Genomic DNA, 20,276 nt, shown 5'->3' with positions numbered 1-20,276 from the left:
ACGAAGGATCACCCAGGTGAAGAGGGCCTGTGATTAGGACAGACGACACCACAGAAAGAGCTAACAGTCCCACCAAGCGTGCAAATGAGCAGGGGAGCAGCGGGGAATGAGTCAGAGCCCGCAGTGGGCACTCTCCCGCACACGCCGCCCACACGCTCGTTTTACACCCCGGGCAGGAAGGCGCTGGCCCCACGGCCCCGCGACGACGAGGAAGGGAGCTTGGCGAAGGGCAAGCAGCCTTCACACGACCCTTGCTGTCTCAGCGGAGCCCTCAAAGCGCCCAACCTCCTCCTCCAGTCTGTCCAGTCAGGCTCCTCTCCCCTGCGTGCAGGACCCGCTCACGGCCAGCCGGCCACAGCGTGTCCTCTGCCACTCCTGAGTACACTTGCTTTGCTGATGAGAGAGCTGGATGGTTTATTTGAAGACTGACAACAGTATGGGCTTAATACCATAGATTCAAATCATACCGAATAAAACCTGATGGAACTGACAGCAAAGGGACAATACTGCCTGATGTAATTCCAGAGACTAGAGTCATGCAGATATGCAAGTTGGGTTTAGAAAAGGCAGAGGAACCAGAGATAAAACTGCCAATATCTGCTGGATCATAGAAAAAGCAAGGGAATTCCAGAAAAACATCTGCTTCTGCTTCACTGACTATGCTAAAGCCTTTGTGTGGATCACAACACGCTGTGGAAAATTCTTCATGAGATGGGAATACCAGATCACCTTACCTGCCTCCTGAGAAACCTATAGAGCCAGGCAGTGAACAATGGATTGGTTCAAAATTGGGAAAGGAGTATGACAAGGCTGGATATTGTCACCCTGCTTATTTAACTTATATGCAGAGTACATCATGGGAAATGCCAGGCTGCATGACTCACAAGCTGGAATCAAGATTGCTGGGAGAAGTATTAACAACCTCAGATATGCAGAGGATACCACTCTAAATGGCAAAAAGTGAAGTGGAACTAAAGAGCCTCTTTATGAAAGTGAAAGAAGTGAAAAAGCTGGCTTAAAACTCAGTATTCAAAAAACTAAGATCATGGCATCCAGTCCCATTACTTCATGGCAAATAGAAGGTGAAAAAGTGGAACAGCGACAGATTTTATTTTCCTGGGCTCCAAAATCACTGTGGACGGACCGTGAGTGCACCCGTGAAATTACGACACTTGCTCCCTGGAAGGAGAGCCATGACAAACCTACACAACGCATTGAAAGGCAGAGACGTCATATCACTCTGCTGACAAAGATCTGTATAGTTAAAGCTATGGTTTTTCCAGTAGTCATGTCCAGAAATAAGAGTTGGACCATAAAGAAGGCTAAGCACCAAAGAATTGATGCTTTTGAACTGTGGTGCTAGAGAAGACTCTTGAGAGTCCCGTGGACTGCAAGGAGATCCAACCAGTCCATCCTAAAAGAGATCAGTCCTGGGTGTTCATTGGAAGGACTGATGTTGAAGCTGAAATTCCAATACTTTGGCCACCTGATGCGAAGAGCTGACTCATTTGAAAAAACCCTGATGCTGGGAGGGATTGGGGGCAGGAGGAGAAGGGGACGACAGAAAATGAGATGGCTGGATGGCATTACCGAGTTGATGGACATGAGTTTGGATAAACTCCAGCAGTTGGTGATGGACAGGGAGGCCTGGCGTGCTGCGGTTCATGGGGTCGCAGAGAGTCGGACACGACTGAGCGACTGAACAGAACTGAACAGATGTAAAGGAGCAATGGGGACACAATGACAGCAGAAGGCTTTAACAGTCCACTGACACCAATGGGCAGATCTTCCAGAGAATCAGGAAGGTGACAGGGACCCTAAACGATACCAAAGAACAGCGAGACTTAACTGATATGTTCATGACATTACATCCAAAAAAAAACCCAGAATACACATATTTTCAAGCACACAAGGAACATTCTCTCAGACTAACCACATACTAGGGCACGAAACTAACCTCAACAAACGTAAGAGCGCAGAAATTATCGCAGGCATCGTCTCTGACTACAATGGCAGGAAACTGGAAATCAGTCACGAGACAAGAAATGAGGAAACACAAGTGCGTGGAGACTAACAGCTGCAAACACCCGGAGACAAACGGCAACCCCGAAGCCACAAACACGGGGAACCTACTGCTGCACAGCCACTGAGGCAACCCCGAAGCTACAAACACGGGGAACCTACTGCTGCACAGCCACTGAGGCACGTCTGACTCTTTGTGACCTCATGGCCAGCAGCCTGCCAAGCTCCTATGTCCATGGGACCTCCTGGGGAAGAATACTGGAGTGGGTTGCCATTTCGTTCTCCAGGGGATCTTCCCGACCCAGGGATCGAACACAAAATCTAGGGGATGCAGCGAAGGCGACTCTAAGAGGGAAGCTCATAGGGATGTAGGCCTTCATCAAAAACAAGAAAAATCCCAAGCGGACAGCCTAACTTACTACCTCAAACAGAAAAAGAACTAATAAAACCTGGAGGGGGAAGGAAGGAAATAAATAAAATAGACATTTGTAAAAAAACAGAAAAAGAAAAATCAATAAAACCAGGAGATGATTCTTGGTTTGAAAGAGTAAACAAAATTGGCAAACCTTTGGCTAGGCTCACCAAGAAGAAAAGATAACCCAAATAAAGAAATAAGAAATGAAAAAGGAGAACTCTCACCTGATACTGCAAAAATACAAAAAACCAGAACAGAATACTACGTACAATTACATGCCGACAAATCTGACAACCTAGAAGAAATGAACAACTTTCTAGAAACACACAGCCCACCAAAACTGAATCAAGAAGAAATAGATGATTTGAACAGACTCGATCAAGTGAAGTGAAACAAAATCTATAAAACAAACAAACAACAAAAAAAACCCTCCCTACAAACAGAAGTCCAGGACCAGATGGCTTCACAGGTGAATTCTATCAAACATACAAAAAAGAACTTACTACACTGATTTGTCTCAAACTCATCCAAAAGACTGAAGAGCAGGGAACACTCCCAAAGACATTCTATGAAGCCAGCATCACCCTAATACCAAAATCAGACAGACACCACCAAAAAAGAAACTCACAGGCCGATATCTTTGAATATAGATGCAAAAATTCTCAACAAAATATTAGCAAACCAAATTCAACAACACAGATAAAAGATCATACAGCACAACCAAGTGGGGTCCATCCCAGTTCACAAGGATGGCTCAACATTTGCAAATCCACTGATGGAATAAACCACATTAACAGAAGAAAAGTAAAAAACCACACGATTATCTCAGTAGAAAAAGCATCTGACAAAAGTCAATATTCACTCATGATAAAAAATTGTTACCAAAGGGGGAATAGCGGGAACATATCTCAACATAATAAAGGCCATTTATGAAAACCCACAGCCTATATAATACTCAATGGTGAAAAGCTAAGAGCCTTCCTACTAAAACCGAACACGACAAGGGTACCCACTCTCACCACGTCCATTCATCATCGTACTGGAAGTTTCAGCCACAGCAATCAGACAAGAAAAAGGAGTAAAAAGTATTCAAATTGGAAGGTAAAAGGTGAAACTGTGACTATATGCAGATGACACGATACCATATATGTTAACAGAAAACCCTGAGGACGCCACACAAAAGCTACCAGGTCTGATAAATGAATTTAGTACAGCAGCAGGACACAATATTAACATTCAAACATCAGTCGCATTTCTTTACACTAACAATGAAATATCAGAAAGGGAATGTAAAAAGACCAATATCTTTAAAACAGCACCAAACATATATACCTAGGAATAAACCTGGCCAAGGTGAAAGACTTGTACGTTGAGAATTATAAAACATTAATAAAGTAAGTTAAAGATGATTCAAAGAAATGGGAAGATATCACATGCTTTTGGATTTGAAGAATATTGTTAAAATGGCAACATCCAAGGCAATCCGCAGATTCAATGCAATCCCTATGAAAATACCCATGACATTTTTCACAGAACTAGATGTTCTAATAATACAAAATTTTATAAGGAATCGTAAAAGACCCAGAATTGCCAAAGCAATCCTCAGCTGGTGGAGGAGGAGACCATACAGGAGGCATAACTCTCTCACCAGACTTCAGACAATATGACAAAGCTACAGCAATCAAAATGGTGTGGCACTGCCACAAAAAACAGACACGCAGATCAATGAAACAGAACAGAGGGCCCAAAAATAAACCCACACACTCACGGGCAATTAATCTCCAACTAAGGAGGCAAGAACATGAAATGGGAAAAAAGACAGTCTCTTCTGCAAGGGGTGCTGGGAAAGTTGGACAGCCACATGTAAATCAATGCCGTTAGAACACACCCTCACATCATGCAAAAACCAAATCTCACCAATGTCCTCTTAGGTCAGTCTCCCAAGGCAATAGAAGTAAAAATACACAAATGGGACCTAATCAAATTCAAAAGCTTTTGCACAGAAAGGAAACCATAAAAAAAAAAAAAGACAACCTGCAGAACAGGAGGATATACCGGATCACACTGCTCTACCGCAGAGGTCAGCACACACTGTACGTCAGCTACACTTCAACAAAGAAATAATAAACTTGGAAGATGCAAACCTCAACCTCCGCTTCACACCATATATAAAAAATTGATCTGAGGCAGATCACAAACTTAAATGCAAAATATACAACAATAAACCTCCTACATGAAAACACAGAAGAGAATCCTCAGACCTTAGGATAGATAAGAATTAAGATCTTTTTAAATTGCATAATTATTTATTTAGCTGCGTCCAATCTTAGTGGCAGCATGTACGATCTTAGTTCTGTGACGAAGGATCGAACCCAGGTTCCCTGCATTGGGAGCCCGGAGACTTAGCCATTGGACCATCAGGGAAGTCCCAAGAATTAAGATCTCAGGTCACAAAAACCCCTAACTATAAAAATGGATCTATTGGGACTCCATTAAAATTAAGAAATTTCTGTTCATCAGAAGACATTAAGAAAGTGAAAAGACAAGCCGTCTACTGGGAGAGAGATGCAAACTATGCACACGCACCAGAAGACCTGAATTCCAAATGTATAAGGAAGTTTACAAATCAGTAAGAAAAAGATAACTCAGTTAAAAAAACAAAACAAACTTGTACAAAAGATGCAACGGACAGTCAGCTCAGAGAGGACCGAGCAAAAGCAGCCAATCTCATTGCTCGCCAGGGGGAGCAGACCAGGGTCCCTGAGTGCTGTGCGCCCCCAGGAAGGCCAGTGAGCACATGCCCTCTGCAGACCGACACGCACGCCAGATGTCCCCGCAGCCCACCGGCAGCAGCAGCCCGATAGACAGGTCCACCGGAGGGCAGTGTGCAAGAACACACACGGCCGCCACACAGGACCGCCAGGCGTCCGCGGCAGGGAGAGGACATGGGCACATTCACAAATGAGACCCCACAGGCAGTGAGCAAGTCGCTGACACACACACAGAGGACATTGTTTGTGTGACTCCAGTTGTCTGCAGCAGAAAAACTAGTAAAATCAACCGGCAGGAGGGAGCTTTCTGGGGCACAAGGAACACGCTGGACCATGCTCTGTGCTCAGACCTGAAGTCACCCACGCTAATCCAGGAGTTCACTTAAGGTTGGTACACTTATGTATTTCACATACACTATGCCAAGAAAAACAGAAAAACAGAAAGAAAGAATACAATAAAACTTCCCCTGAGAAATGTCTCCCACGTGAAAGGGTTCATCAGGTCAGTAACAAAAGCTCCAGCCTAGAGGCATTTGAGAATTCCAAGGAGAGAGAGAAAACCCCAAGGTCCAAGTTAAGAAACAAAGAGTTGGGCGGTGACTCAGACGGGACCACATCCCCGTGCTGGCCGCCCAGCACACCTCGGCCCACCCTCCGTGGGCACCCACCCCAGCCCTGCCAGGCTCCCGGAGGGAAGACGGGGGTGCAGGGCTTCTCTCCTGCTGAGCCGCACTCAACGGGGGCCTCAGCATGTTCCCAGCAAAACTGGAGGCGAGCCCACAAGAGGGCCTGGGGCACCAGCCTCCGGGGTGGGGGCAGAAGGCATAGACCCCGAGTGACCAGGACCGCAACCCAGACAGTCTGTTCCTCCACCAATTCTCTCTTGTTTTCTAAGAAAGGCACCGAAAACTGAACATAAAGAGCAACAACTGAAGGTATATCCATAGGTTTCAACCCAACCCAACAGGCTGGGGGCAGGTGGCGGGAAGCGAGAGTGCAGGACACCCCCGTGGGAGGACAGAGCAGCTGCAGCGGAGAGAAAAGGGGGCGCCCGACCACGAGGGGGACGGCGGGGGAACGACCACGAGGGGGACGGCGGGGGAGAGCCGCCAGAGCCTGGGCAGAGGAGGCGCCGGGCAGACTGAGAGACAGGCGCAGGGTGAAGTCAGCAAACAGCCGTAAATGCTGCTCACACAGGTGAACACAATGTGAAACGGGAGTGAAGCTAACCGACAGCAGGGAGCTTCCTGTGGTCCACGCAGCTTCACCCTGGTGGGTGTGCAGGCCTTCAGGCACCCACGCGGCCCTGACGCCTCAGAAACACACCAATCATGTTTCTTACAGAACGTCTGGGAAACACACAGAATCTGCCTTTATCTCTCCTCCAAAAGCGACAGAAGATGACAGTAAGGACATACAATCAGCATGAACTCACCAGGACAAAAGAAAAAGCACAGAAAATCTCCGGGGACAGGCAAGGCCGGCACACGGCGGGCGCGCTGAGGGGCAGGACAGCGCAGGTCGCCAGGAAGAAGCCGGTCTGGACAAGAGCAGCAGAGTTGGGGCTGGAGCTCACGGCCACCCTCGGCCCCCACAGCCCCGTCCAGCAGGGACAGGATGCTGACGCCAGAGGGGACAGCTGCCCGGGCGGGCGGAGGCAGAGCCCGCTCCTCCCCGGGCGCTGACTCGGGCAGAAGCCCCAGGGAAGGGGCGAGGGCGACCACCGGCGAGCGGGCTCACCAGCCTCAGACGGCGCTGACCCCGTTCCCAGCAGCCCGCAAGCTCCACTTTGACTTCTGAAACTAAGCCGCGTCTAACATTAGATGGGGCATTTCTCTCTCTGCACTGCTGGTTTACCATCTTACCTCCATGTATACATCTGCATGGACGCTACTGTTTATACCTGATTGGGTCCGACGGACAACCTGTTTCGGGCTTTTGGAAATAGATCCATTCTCTACTGGGAATAAAGTTCTTCATATGAAGATGATCTTAAAGGTGGGTGCAGAGAAGAAGAAAGATTACAGGACAGTACCACCCAGAAGACAGCTGGCGGGGCTGGGTGTGAGGCCCGAGCATGCCCCAGCAGCGGAGGCACAGGCCACCCATAGGAAGAACTCTGCTCTGGAAGCACTAGGGAGCCCCCGAAAGACACAGTGGTCAGGACTGCAGGCTTCCAACACCATGCATGCTAATTCAGTCCAACGCTTTGTGACCCCAAGGACTGTAGCCCACCAGGCTCCTCTATCCACCGGATCCTCCAGGCAAGGATACTGGAGTGGGTTGCCTTGCCCTCCTCCAGGGGATCTTCCCCACCCAGAGCTCGAACCCGTATCTCACGTCTCCTGAATCGGCAGGCGGGTTCTTTACCACTAGCACCACCTGGGAAGTCCTCCAACACCAATCCCTGGTCAGAGAACTAAGATCCTTATATATAAGGATATATCTGGATATAAGATCTGGGTTCAATCCCTGGTCAGAGAACCAAGATCCTTCAAGCCACGCGATGTGGCCTACATAAATAAATAAATTTGTGTGCCCTAAACTTGTATACACATAGTCTATACAGGCAAAACAAAAGACCAACAGAACTGTAGGTAGAAAGGGACAAATCCACAGCCATCAGGGAGACTTTAATATGCTCCTGCAGCGACAGGCAGACAAGCAGAGCCAGGGTCAGTGAGCCCTGGGAGGAAGTCTGACCCCAGTGACGCACACAACACCCCACCCCCTGCAGAAACATGTTCTTTTCACGTGTCCACAATGACTGTCACTGACCAGACAGACGTTGGGCCGTGACGTCCGGTCATTCAGAAGACTGACATCCTGCAGAATACTGTCTCCAAACACAGAAGAATCAAGCTGGATGTACGAACAGAGCCAGCAACACTAACACTCCAGGCATCAGAGGGAACGGCTCACCGGAAAACCCGACGCATTCTGACGCGAGTCACAGTTAGCAGCCCACCGCCTGCCCTCTTGGTCGTCAACAACACAGGCGTCACGCCTGGCTGGACCGGGGAGCAGCTGGCCAAGGGTGTGCTGGCCGCCCCCGTCCACAGCGGCAGTGGGCAGCCAGGTGGGTCCCCGAGAGCCGTGGAGAACGAGACCAGGCTGCAGGGAAGGGTGCTCCATCTCAGCCAGTGTGAGGGTGAGGGCTGCAGGGAAGGGTGCTCCATCTCAGCCAGTGTGAGGGTGAGGGCTGCAGGGAAGGGTGCTCCATCTCACCCAGTGTGAGGGTGAGGGCTGCAGGGAAGGGTGCTCCATCTCACCCAGTGTGAGGGTGAGGGCTGCAGGGAAGGGTGCTCCATCTCACCCAGTGTGAGGGTGAGGGCTGCAGGGAAGGGTGCTCCATCTCACCCAGTGTGAGGGTGAGGGCTGCAGGGAAGGGTGCTCCATCTCACCCAGTGTGAGGGTGAGGGCTGCAAGGGGGGCCCTTGGGGGGGCAAAACCCCCCCCTTTTTCCCCGGGGAAGGAGGGGTGCTCACGGAGGCCTGAGGTGCCCCAGCAGGGGTTCGCTGCCTGAGCGACCACAGCCAACATTGTGCCCAGCCGTGAGAGCACAGTGCGTCCCCCGAAATCAGCAATGAGACACCTGGATGTGGTGTGGTGCTGGAGGTTCTCGACAGCACTGTCGGGGAAAGGAAATTCAAAAGGTGCCTAGATTAGACAGTAAAGCAAAGCTATATCTATTTTCAGATGTCATGATCTCATACATAGAAGAGTCTCAGGAATCCATTAAAAAACTATTAAATGGGATTTTCAAGGGTTGCAGGATACAAGATCAATACACAAATATCTATCGGATTTCTATACAGTGGCAACAATCAATCAAAAAATGAAATAAAGAAAGCAATTCCACTTACAATAGCATCAAAAAGACGAAATATTTAAAATAAATTAGCAAAGATGTAAAACTTATACTCTGAAAACCACAAAGATTGTTTGAACAAGTTAAGGAAGATCTGAACCAATAGAAAGGCACTCTGCGCCAGGGGTGAGCCGAGTCCACCTTGTTAAGAGCAACACTCCCCAGACTCATCGACAGAAGGGCCTGCTCCCCGTCCCCAGACTGATCTTCAGAGGGGCCCCCCCCCGCCTCCCCCGTCCCCCCAGACTCATCGACAGAGGCGCCTGCTCCCCGTCCCCAGGCTCATCTTCAGAGGCGCCTGCTCCCCGTCCCCAGACTCATCTTCAGAGGCGCCTGCTCCCCGTCCCCAGACTCATCTTCAGAGGCGCCTGCTCCCCGTCCCCAGACTCATCGACAGAAGGGCCCGCTCCCCGTCCCCAGACTCATCTTCAGAGGCGCCCGCTCCCCGTCCCCAGACTCATCGACAGAGGCGCCTGCTCCCCGTCCCCAGACTCATCTTCAGAGGCGCCCGCTCCCCGTCCCCAGACTCATCTTCAGAGGCGCCTGCTCCCCGTCCCCAGACTCATTGACAGAAGGGCCTGCTCCCCGTCCCCAGACTCATCGACAGAAGGGCCTGCTCCCCGTCCCCAGACTCATCGACAGAGGCGCCTGCTCCCCGTCCCCAGACTCATCGACAGAAGGGCCTGCTCCCCATCCCCAGACTGATCTTCAGAGGCGCCTGCTCCCCGTCCCCAGACTGATCTTCAGAGGCGCCTGCTCCCCGTCCCCAGACTGATCTTCAGAGGCGCCTGCTCCCCGTCCCCAGACTCATCGACAGAGGCGCCTGCTCCCCGTCCCCAGGCTCATCTTCAGAGGCGCCTGCTCCCCGTCCCCAGACTCATCTTCAGAGGCGCCTGCTCCCCGTCCCCAGACTCATCTTCAGAGGCGCCTGCTCCCCGTCCCCAGACTCATCGACAGAAGGGCCCGCTCCCCGTCCCCAGACTCATCTTCAGAGGCGCCCACTCCCCGTCCCCAGACTCATCTTCAGAGGCGCCCGCTCCCCGTCCCCAGACTCATCTTCAGAGGCGCCTGCTCCCCGTCCCCAAACTCATCTTCAGAGGCGCCTGCTCCCCGTCCCCAGACTCATCTTCAAAAGGGCCTGCTCCCCGTCCCCAGACTGATCTTCAGAGGCGCCTGCTCCCCGTCCCCAGACTCATCGACAGAAGGGCCTGCTCCCCGTCCCCAGACTCATCGACAGAAGGGCCTGCTCCCCGTCCCCAGACTGATCTTCAGAGGCGCCTGCTCCCCGTCCCCAGACTGATCTTCAGAGGCGCCTGCTCCCCGTCCCCAGACTCATCGACAGAGGCGCCTGCTCCCCGTCCCCAGACTCATCGACAGAGGCGCCTGCTCCCCGTCCCCAGACTCATCTTCAGAGGCCACTGGTCCCTGGTCCTGGCCTCATCGACAGAGGCCACTGGTCTCTGTCCAATTATCAGTGGGCTCTTTGCAGAAACTGACAAACTCAACCTAAAACTCGTCTGTAAATTCAAGGGACTCAAAACAGGCAACAAAACAGCATTAAAAATGAACAAATCGGGAGGAGTCAAACTTCCCGATTCCAAAACGTGCTACTAAGATGCAACAAACACAACAGTGTGACGCCAGCAAAAGGACAGACGCGAGCCTGCGGGACGGAGGTGAGAACCCGAACCCCACACCGTCGCCGCCTCCCGACAAGGGTGCCATGAATGAGCAGCTGCCTCAGCAGTGGCACTGGGAAAATGGGCACCCATGTGGACACTGACCTGAACACCAGACGCAAACACAAACTCAAAGTGACCAAAACCTCAGCCTTAGAGCTAAAATCATAAAACTCGGGACGGCAACGCCAGCGTTATAAGCCTCTGCTATTTGGGCTGCATCGGGCACTCTCTCTAACGACACAGACGCACAGGTGACAAAGGAGTAAACAGACCACATGGCTTCAAAAGTAACCCCTTTGTGCTTCACAGGTCACCATCAACCCACAGAATGGGTGGGCATTTTCTGCAAATCACAGAACTGATGAAAGACTTATGTATGAAATACATAAAGAACTTTTACCACTTAATAAGAAGACAAATAAGCCAATTAAAAACAGGCCAAGCTTAGAACAGACATCTCTTCCATCTGTTGTGGGCTGGCACTGTCACAAAACACAACGGCAGTGGTCACACTGCAGGTCAAAGTGCTGTCACCGCGCCCTCTCTGTGCTCCCCAAGACTGGCCGGCTTCAGAAGGTGCGGCCCCCTGGGTCCTGAGGGCACACGGGGCAGCCCCATAATGAGTGCAGCAAGCCCAGGGTGCCCAGCCCGGGCCCGACGGCTGGGGAGGGGCCTCCTTGAACAGTCCCTCCCAGCAGGCGTGCTGGCCACTGCAGGCCGCCCACGCTCACCCTTCACCCCGCACCCTGTCCCGCCTGGGAAGCCGCCCCTGCAGCCCCGCACCCCGTCCCGCCTGGGAAGCCGCCCGCCCCTGCAGCCCCCGGGGAAATACCGTTCTGCAAGGTCTGTGCTCGTGACTCCTTTCCCAGGCTCACGTGGAAGCCGCCGCCCAGGGTTGGGGTTTTGCCAGCACCTAGAAACAGATCAGACGGATGAGCTGAAGCCTGGCAGGGATCCGTGTCAACAGTGTTTTTCGTCGCCTCTGGTGTTTCTGGAGCAGACCAGGAGTCCGCAGTGAGTGACCCCCACCCCACCGCCTCCTCTGCCCTGCCCTGCCTGGAGCCCAGAGGAGACCGTCACACAGCCCGCCTCCCCAGGCTGCAGCGCAGGCCCGGCCCCTCACTCGGCCCTGCAGCCCTGGGCCAGCCCCTCCCGTGGTCACCACGGCCATCTAAGGGGGGGGGGGGCTCCTGGAGGGGGGCCTCGCCCGTGGGGCCAGCTGTCTGCAGGAGGCATCCATGCATGCACGCCTCTGTGCACTGCACTCGCTCCCCGCCCGCCCACCCACAGCAGTGATCTAAGGACCCTGCTCCCAGAGCGTGGCCGCGGCTGCACTCACAAGCACTCCATCTTGAATCTCCCACCAACTCCCAGCCACCCCAGGAAGTCTCAGATACTCTGCTCCGCAGGGCTTCAGGGCTGGACTTCTGCCCTGATAGCCTCCTCTGGAGACAGCCAGGTGGGCATCCGATGGTTCACCAGACTTAACAAGCCCCAGCCCTGAAGCGTGATCCTCAAAGGAGCCCCAAGCCAAAGGGAGGGCCTGGGCAGCAGAGCACAGCAGTGGGGCGGGAGGAGCTGCCCGACCAGACTCCAGCATGTCTGTCACAAAGCACAGACCACAGGACTAGAAGGTCCTCAAGTCAGGGGACATGACCGCACACTGTCAGTCACAGCCCCTGTGGGAGGACCAAGTGGAGGCTCCCGTGACCGGAAGCGGAGAAGCCAGATCTCTGAAATCTGAGAGCAGGTCCCTGAGGAAAATGCACGGCCCAAGTCCTGGGGCCGGTAGGCTCCTCTGGGTCGTCCATGAGTGGCCACAAATGCAGACAGTAGGAGAACAAGCTGGCCTTTGGCTTATCTGTGACTGTACCCAAACCCCAAACCCAAACTAATAAGATCCTTTAAAGAGCAGCTGCGGTCTTTTAGGTCGCTTAGATCTTTGAGAAGCCACTCAAGAAGCCGCCCGTCCAGGGCCGCCACGTTGTGGCCTGTGTGCAGTGTCCCAGTGCTGCCCAACTTTCATTTCAGAAGGAAAAAAATTCACTGTACTGTTTTAACTGAAATGAGTCTGTGTCTTAAATAAACTATTACAAGAATTCTGCATTAGAGGACCGACAGGGAAGCAGTCTAAACCCGCTGAAGCCCCAGGTTCCAGAAGCACAGACTCTGGGGGCCTCCCTCCCAGCCACCTCCACCTGCCTGCCTGCCTGGACAGACAGGGCGACCAGCACGGACCGCACAGAGATGCTGCCAGATCAGCGTGGAGGCGGTTTCCGTGCGTGTTCAATGCCCCGCAAGGCCTGAAGGCCAGGCCAGGCCGCCCCACCACTCCGGCTCTCCCCCATCCCCTCCAGCAGGCTGCCAGTCCCCGCCCCGGCTTTCCAGTGCCCCCAGCACCCGTCCTGGGGCTGCCCAGCCGCATCTGCTCCGGAAGCTGGCTCCTGACTCGCTCTCCCCAGGCACACCCGCAAACACACTCACCCTCGCACACACATTTGCACACCCTCACACCTGCACACACTTGCACACACAGTCACTCACACTCGCACACACTCGCACGCACACATTCACACATACACACACACGCGTGCACACACTCGCACGCACACACGCACGCACACATACACACACTCACACGTGCGCGCACACATTCACACATACACACACGTGCGCACACACTCGCACACACACACACATACACACGTGCGTGCACACTCACACATACACACTCACAGGCGTGCACACACACGCACGCACACACACTCATCACACATACACACTCACGTGCGCGCACACTCACGCGCGCACACACTAGCATGCACACACGCATGCACACATACACACTCACACGTGCGTGCACACATACACACATTCACACACGCTCGCATGCACACACACGCGCGCACACTCGCACGCACACCACTAGTGCTCTCCAAGCTGCCTGGGTACAGCCTCAGTCCCCCGCGTGCCGAGGAGACACGGACGGAGTTCTGGCAAGGAAGGAGCCTCCCTGGGCCCGGCCAGCAAGGGAGGGGAGGGGGCAAAACCTGCTTGCCAAGTGGACGAAGGTTCTTTCATCCGACGGACACCAGCCCCCGAGGACACGGCTGCAGCAGACACACAAGGAGAGCAGTGGTGGAAGGTATGAAAAGTGCTTATTCAGGAAACCTCAGACCACTCCCACCGCGGGCTGGGCTCCCCTGAAGCGTGGAGGGAAGTCTGAGCTCCGCCTCTGGCCAAAACCGCCAGTGCATGCTGCGCTAGTCCTTCAGAGGCACTTCACGCTGTTCCCTCTACTAAAAACATCTGATATTTCCTATAACAAGATCCTGTAACAAACAAGATACAACCAGCTAAAATTATCAAGTAGAAGGTGCCGTTTCCATCACCCCAGGTGAGCCAAGAGCGCCCCCGTGTGGACAGCATGGGCGCGGCCAGAAACTGCACCCAGGGCCCCTGGCCCCTGGGGTTGGGGTCTGCAAAGGCAAGACGGTCCAAGACCCGACCCTTGTGACTCCGCAGGGGCAGAGGGGAGACTGCGGGCCCTGCTCAGCCACTCTGGGTGTGGAGGACAAGCGGAAACAACAACGCCCCAAGAGCAGACAGAGAAAAGCTGCACTGTCCTCCGGCTCACTCACAGGCCCGTCCAGCACGGACAGGCCAGGCCCTTCCTAGGCCTGTACTCACCATTCAAAGTGAGGGGTTCCTGTCGCTGCTGTGAAACCCCTTTTAAGGGGGGACGACTGCATGAGGTCCAGCTGGGCAATTCCAGGACAGAAGGGAAACCCAGTGGCCCCTCAGCCTGAGCTCGGACGTGGGGATAATGCTTCTAAAGCACCCGAAAGGTCCTGGGAAGTGTGCACTGAGCCCGGGTGTGGGCTTGTGGATGGACACAGACCTTGGATGCTGGTGAAGAAACAGCTAACTGGGGCAGCTGCCTAAACATCTTTCAACCAAAGAGCTTCTCGTCACAGCTGCAGGTGACCCGGTCAGCACGAGCAGTTTTAGGACCAAGGTCCTCTCACCCAGGTGCCTCCAGGACAGAACTCAGCCACTTCCTGGGAGCAGGTCCCTTCCACCCGGACCTCAGGGGGGGCCACAGGATAGAAACAGGGAAGCAGAACCTTCAAAACTCCAGGACTAGAGCTTGACTGGGACACAAGGCAGCTGTGCCTGAGAGAGCGCCCCAGGGGCCACGCACCAGGGAGGGGGTGGGAGGGCTGGCCGCCCCTCGGGGCCCAGGGAACTCCACATGTGCCAGGGCCTCCACCTGGCATCACCACGGCCAGCACCTCACTCCTCGAAAGTGCGAGAACATGGGCACCTGCAGGCACCACGGCTTCGGGGACAAACCCTGCAGCAGTTAAGAGCTATGAGTATGGAACCCCGGGGAGGCGCGCCCCAGAAGAGGGAGGGCAGGACCGAGGAAGCTGGAGGAAGGGTTGCGCGGTGCCGGCGTCTGCATCCAGGCCGCGTCCTCTGGGAGCACCGGCCCGGCTCCCGGGGGTCCCCGCGGGGGCGCTAGGCACCATCAGGCAGACAGCCCGGGGGAGAGGCCTGATGTCCCTGAGGCCTTCAGCCCGCGCCGGAAGCCCTCCCCTGCCCCGAGCCCTCGGCACACAGGCCCCGTCCCCAGGACTCGGAGGCCCGGCACCCTGCACTCCTCACATCCACCCCTCCCCAGCTGCCCGTCCCCGGAAAGACAGCCCTGAGGTCCCGCACCGCCCCCGCAGCCATCACTGGGGATGCCCACACACGGCGCTGCTCCTCAAACGTCTCCCGCCACGTGTGCTGCAGAAAACAAGAGGAAAGAGCAACGAAACCCAGGACTGCGTCTCTGAAAAGATCAATAAAACCGACAAACTTCCAGCAAGAGAAACAAAGTGAAAAAGAGGGAAGGCAGAAAACACCGGAATCGGAGAGGACGAGGAGGCACCGCCACAGACCCCGCGGAGCCGGAAGGAAGCGGCGCCGCGCCAGCAGCGCGGTGCGCAAAGGCGGCGCGGAGGCCAGACGGCCAAGTCCTCGAACAAGCTCACCCAAGAGCAAAGAGACGGTCTAAAACAAGCAAGGCCGCTAACCGTCAAAGAAATTCAGCCTGTGATTTAAAACTTCTGAAAAAGAAGCCTCCAGGCCCAGAGAGCCACACTGATGGATTCCACCAAACGGTCAACGGAGAAGTAATACTCATTCTACACACTCACTTCCAGAAAACAGAAGGGAAGGGAACATTTCCCAACTCATTCCATGAGGCACATTACCTTGGTATCAAAACCAGACAAAGACATCACAAGAAAACTGCATACTGACTTTCACATGAACATAAACATAAATTTCCCCAACAAAATATTAAGAAATCTCATCCAGCAACACCTACAAAGCATACTGCGCCATGATCAGGTGGGTCTACCCCAGGAAAGAACAGTACGTGCAATGTTCAAAAACCAGCCACACTGAGACACCCAAGGAGGAAAACTAAACTCATCACCCGGGGACTTCACTAGTGGTCCAGTGGACAAGACTCTGAGTGGAGGGGAGCCAGGTTCAATGTCCGGCCAGGAAACTAGATCTCGCATGCTACAGCCAAAGACCCTGCGAGCCACAGTGAAGACTGAAGGCCCTGTGCGCCACAGCTGAGGTCTGGTGCAGCCGGACGGACGAATAAAGAAAACACACTAAAAAAAAGACATTTCGCCATCCACTTATGATAAAAACTTGACAGCAAACAAGGATTAGAAAGATAACGTCCTCAATGTTACTGATAGAGTACAGGTACCACAAAGGTACAGCCAACATCACGCTGAGCGGGAGAAGAGTTAATGCTCCCCACTAAGACTGGGAAGAGGCAAGCATGTCTGCTGAAAAGCAAGAAGAATCATGTCTGTTTATAAACAACAGGATTATCTGCATCAAGAATCCCGAGGAACCTATTTTTGTAAAACCTCTAGAACTAGTAAGTTCAGCAAGGTCACAGGACACAGGGCAATGAAAGAAATCAACCGTATTTCTATATTCTAGCAGTGAACAATTGGAAGCTGAATTTTTTAAAAATACTATTTACAAAAGCTCCATTTGGATTTTAGATAAACATCTAAAACATGTACAGGAGCTGTATGCTGAAAACTATGACACATGATGAAAAAACAAAGAAAACGAAATGAATGGAGAGACCTACCTGCGCTCAGGGATTGGAAGACGCAATACAGTAAAAAGTGAAAGTGAAAGCCGCTCAGTTGTGTCCGACTCTTTGCGGTTCTCCAGGCCAGAATACTGGAGTGGGTAGCCTTTTCCTTCTCCAGGGGATCTTCCCAACCCATGGATGGAATCCTGCATTGCAGGTGGATTTTTTACCAGCTGAGCCACAAGGGAAGCCCCAAAACTTCAAATCTCCCCCAAATTTATCGAGAGATTTAATACAATTCCAATCAAAATCCCAGTAGGATTTTTTTTTTGTAAATATACACAAACTTATTCTAAAATCGAATGACTGGAAAGGGAAAGGAATTACATACTATAACTGAAGGAATTCTGAAAAGGAAAACCACAGCTGGAGGAATCATGATGTCTGATTTCAAGACTTACTATAAACATGCAGGAGGGAACGTGCTGTAGACAGACTGACACTCTCACCAATGGCATGGGGCAGAGAGTCCAGAAACAGACCCACACAAACACAGCCCAGTGATGCACTCCAAAGGAGCAAAGGCAATTCGAGAAAGGACAGTGTTTCAACACATGGTGCTGAGGGAGTTCCCTGGTGGCCTAGTGGTTAGGATTCTGGGCTTTCACTGCCAAGGCCAAGGGTCAATGCCTGGCCAGGTGGCGCGTGGCCAAAAAGAAAAACAACACAGTGCTGGAGCAACCGGACATACACCGCAAAAAACAAACCTCAACCTACACACCACACCTTACATGAAACTTAAAATGGTCATACGTCTAAATATAAAACATCAAAAAATAAAACTTAGAAGAACAGTGTGTCTCGGGCTTAGAAAATTTCTTAGAATGACAGAAAAAATACAATCTGGAGGCGAAGGGGACGACAGAGGATAAGATGGTTGGATGGCATCACCGACTCAATGGACGTGAGTTTGAGCAAATTCAGGGAGTTAGTGAAGGACAGGGAAGCCTAGAGTGCTGCAGTCCAGGCGGTCCCAAAGAGTAGAACACAGCTTAGCAACTAAACAATAAAAGAAAAATCAATAAAGGGGACTGCATCTAATTTTAAAGCTTTTAATCAAAATTTTAAACTTCTGCAAATAACCTGTCTAGCAAAAGACTAAGAGAAGGAAATGGCAACCTACTCCAGTGTTCTTGCCTGGAGAATCCCAGGGACGGGGGAGCCTGGTGGGCTTCCATCTGTGGGGTCGCACAGAGTCGTACACGACTGAAGCGACTTAGCAGCAGCTAGGACTTGTAACTACAATATTTAAAGAGCACTCAAAACTCAACCTGTATAAAAACAGTAAGAAAACCACCTGCATAAAAACTGCAGAAAACGACCTGAACAGACATTTCAACAAGGGGGATTAACAGCTGTTTAACGTCACTGTGCCCTAGGGGAAAGCCTCAGCATGGAGAGGAGGCACCACAACACACTAGGAACACACGGAACATTCAGGTAAAGGTACGGACAACACCAAGCCCTGGGCAGGCAGCTTGTAAGAATGCAAAATGGTGCTGCCACACTGGACACTCAGTTTGGTGGCCTGTTACCCCGTTAAACACACAGCTACCATCCGGTCCCGGGTGACCTGCGGCCGTGGCAGGAGCCACCCACCAAGTTCCCGCAGCTCTCTCCGGGTCGCCTCGGACTCGCCGTGGGGCCAGGAAGGAGCCCCGCTGCGCGCAGCACCCCAGGTGCGTCTCCGGGGTCCCGGGCTGAGGGACGGAAGCGGGTCCCCAAGGGTGGCTCCGGGCCCCGCAGAACCAGTCGCGGGCGCCGGGGGGCGCGGAGCTCCGTCCTCAGGGCGCGGCGACTGAGTCCCGAGGCGCGGAGATCCCTGCCCCGGAGCCGCGGGGCTAAGCCGACCGCCGCGGGGAGCGGAAGGCCGACGTCCTCGACCCCCGACAACCGGCCGCGAGGGGCCAGGCGACTGCGGGCGGACCACGGCTGGAGCCCGGGCCGCGCTCCGCTACGGAGCGGCTCCCGCCCGCCCCCCGGGGTCCCCGCCGCCCCCGGCGCCCGGCCCCCGGCGTCCCCGAGAAGCCCGCCGCCCTCCGGGACGCACCGTCCAGGGACACGAACTGGCCCACGGCCGACGAGCCGCCGCCGCTGTTCTCCACGAACTGCACCTCGGACACGATGATGCTGTCCTCGAGCACCGAGCCGCAGCCGGTGCACACGGCGTCGCCGCGCGCCGCGTCCAGCTCGATGTCGCTGCCGCCGCAGCCGCGGCACACGCGGCCCGTCATGCCGGCGGCTCCGGGCGCCCGGCCCGCGCCCCAGGGCCGCCGCCGCCGCCGCCGCGCCGCTCAGACTCTCGCGAGGCCGCCGCCGCCGCCGCCGCCGCGCCCGCCGATTCGCAGCGGCAGATTCGCCGCGCGCGCCCCGGGACGGAGCCTCCCGCCGCGGCCGTGCCGGGCTGGAGGGCCGCGGGCTCCTGGGCCGAGGACGCGAACCTGCCGCCCCGCGCCGCGAACGCAGCCGCCGGGCCCGCGACCCGGACCCGCAGGCAGCAACGGCGGGCGCCGGCTGGAGGGGGCGGTGCGGGGCCCGAGCGGGGCGGGGCCACTGCGCGGGGCGGGGCCTGGGCCGGTCGTCGTGGGCGGGGCCTGGCGGGCTGGCGGGCGAATCGCGGGTCGCGGGCGGCGCTCTGGTGGGCGGGGCCTGGAAAGGGGCGCTGAGGACTGGTCGGCTCAGGTCGAGGCTGGAGACCCGGCGGCGGCGGCCCGCCCCGCTCGGTGCCCACAGGCCCGGCCTCCGCCCGCGGGCGCCCCCGCGCTCCGCTCCCGCGCGCTCCGCCGGCAGCCCTACCGCATAACAGCCGCTCGTCCCGCCCGTGCTCACCCACGGCAGGCACGTTCCTGTGTCCCCCTCACCGTCTGCAGATGCCGTTGGGTCCCCAGAAATGGGCCTGAAAAGAAATGCACAAGACCGTATTTCCTCTTTTTCTCAGCCGCGTGGCCTGACCTCAGTTCCCCAACCAGGGATTGAACCCGGCGCGCCACAGTGAAAGTCCAGAGCCTTAACCACTAAGCCAGCAGGGAACTTCCAAGACCACGTTTCTTAAAAATCTTAAACCTTAACTATAAAACTATGGGAGATCTTACTAAATCCGAAAATGCCCCGTTCACACATGAAAGCAATGCTGTAAATACTTAAACTCTTCATGAGTCACTGTGTAAATTCGATTTAATCCCAGCCATAATGTCAACAGGATTTTCACATAACTCAATAAGCTGATCCTAAAGTCATCTCAATGACATACTCCACAAGAACAGTCAAGAAAATTCTAAAAAAAAAAAAAAAGAAGATGAAAATTGAAAGAAAGAAAGCTCAAGGAGAGGGA

General features: G+C 54.1%; 1 protein-coding gene across 3 annotated transcripts in view; it reads right to left on the bottom strand.

Moving 5' to 3' along the window:
- BRF1 (BRF1 general transcription factor IIIB subunit) overlaps window positions 1–19,266 on the bottom strand; it is a 58,199-nt gene extending 38,933 nt beyond the window's left edge. Inside the window, exons 1-2 of one of the 3 annotated variants that reach the window (XM_088829809.1) lie at window positions 18,996–19,266; window positions 11,535–11,674 (exon numbers count right to left, since the gene is read on the bottom strand). In XM_088829809.1, the coding sequence (XP_088685935.1) occupies window positions 11,535–11,674; window positions 18,996–19,179 (324 nt within the window). In that variant the 5' untranslated portion in view covers window positions 19,180–19,266. Of the gene's footprint in view, window positions 1–11,534; window positions 11,675–13,811; window positions 13,831–18,995 lie in introns of those variants that run through there. The other 2 variants (XM_055418678.2, XM_088829806.1) reach the window with 2 other exon arrangements.
- Between the last annotated feature and the right edge of the window lie 1,010 nt (window positions 19,267–20,276).

Source organism: Moschus berezovskii, chromosome 21 (genome assembly GCF_049115385.1).
Source record: "Moschus berezovskii isolate FMDL1 chromosome 21, NW_MosBer_1.0, whole genome shotgun sequence".
Lineage (NCBI taxonomy): Eukaryota > Metazoa > Chordata > Mammalia > Artiodactyla > Moschidae > Moschus > Moschus berezovskii.
Note: the sequence above shows the minus strand (reverse complement) of the source record. Positions and strands in the feature narration are given on the sequence as shown.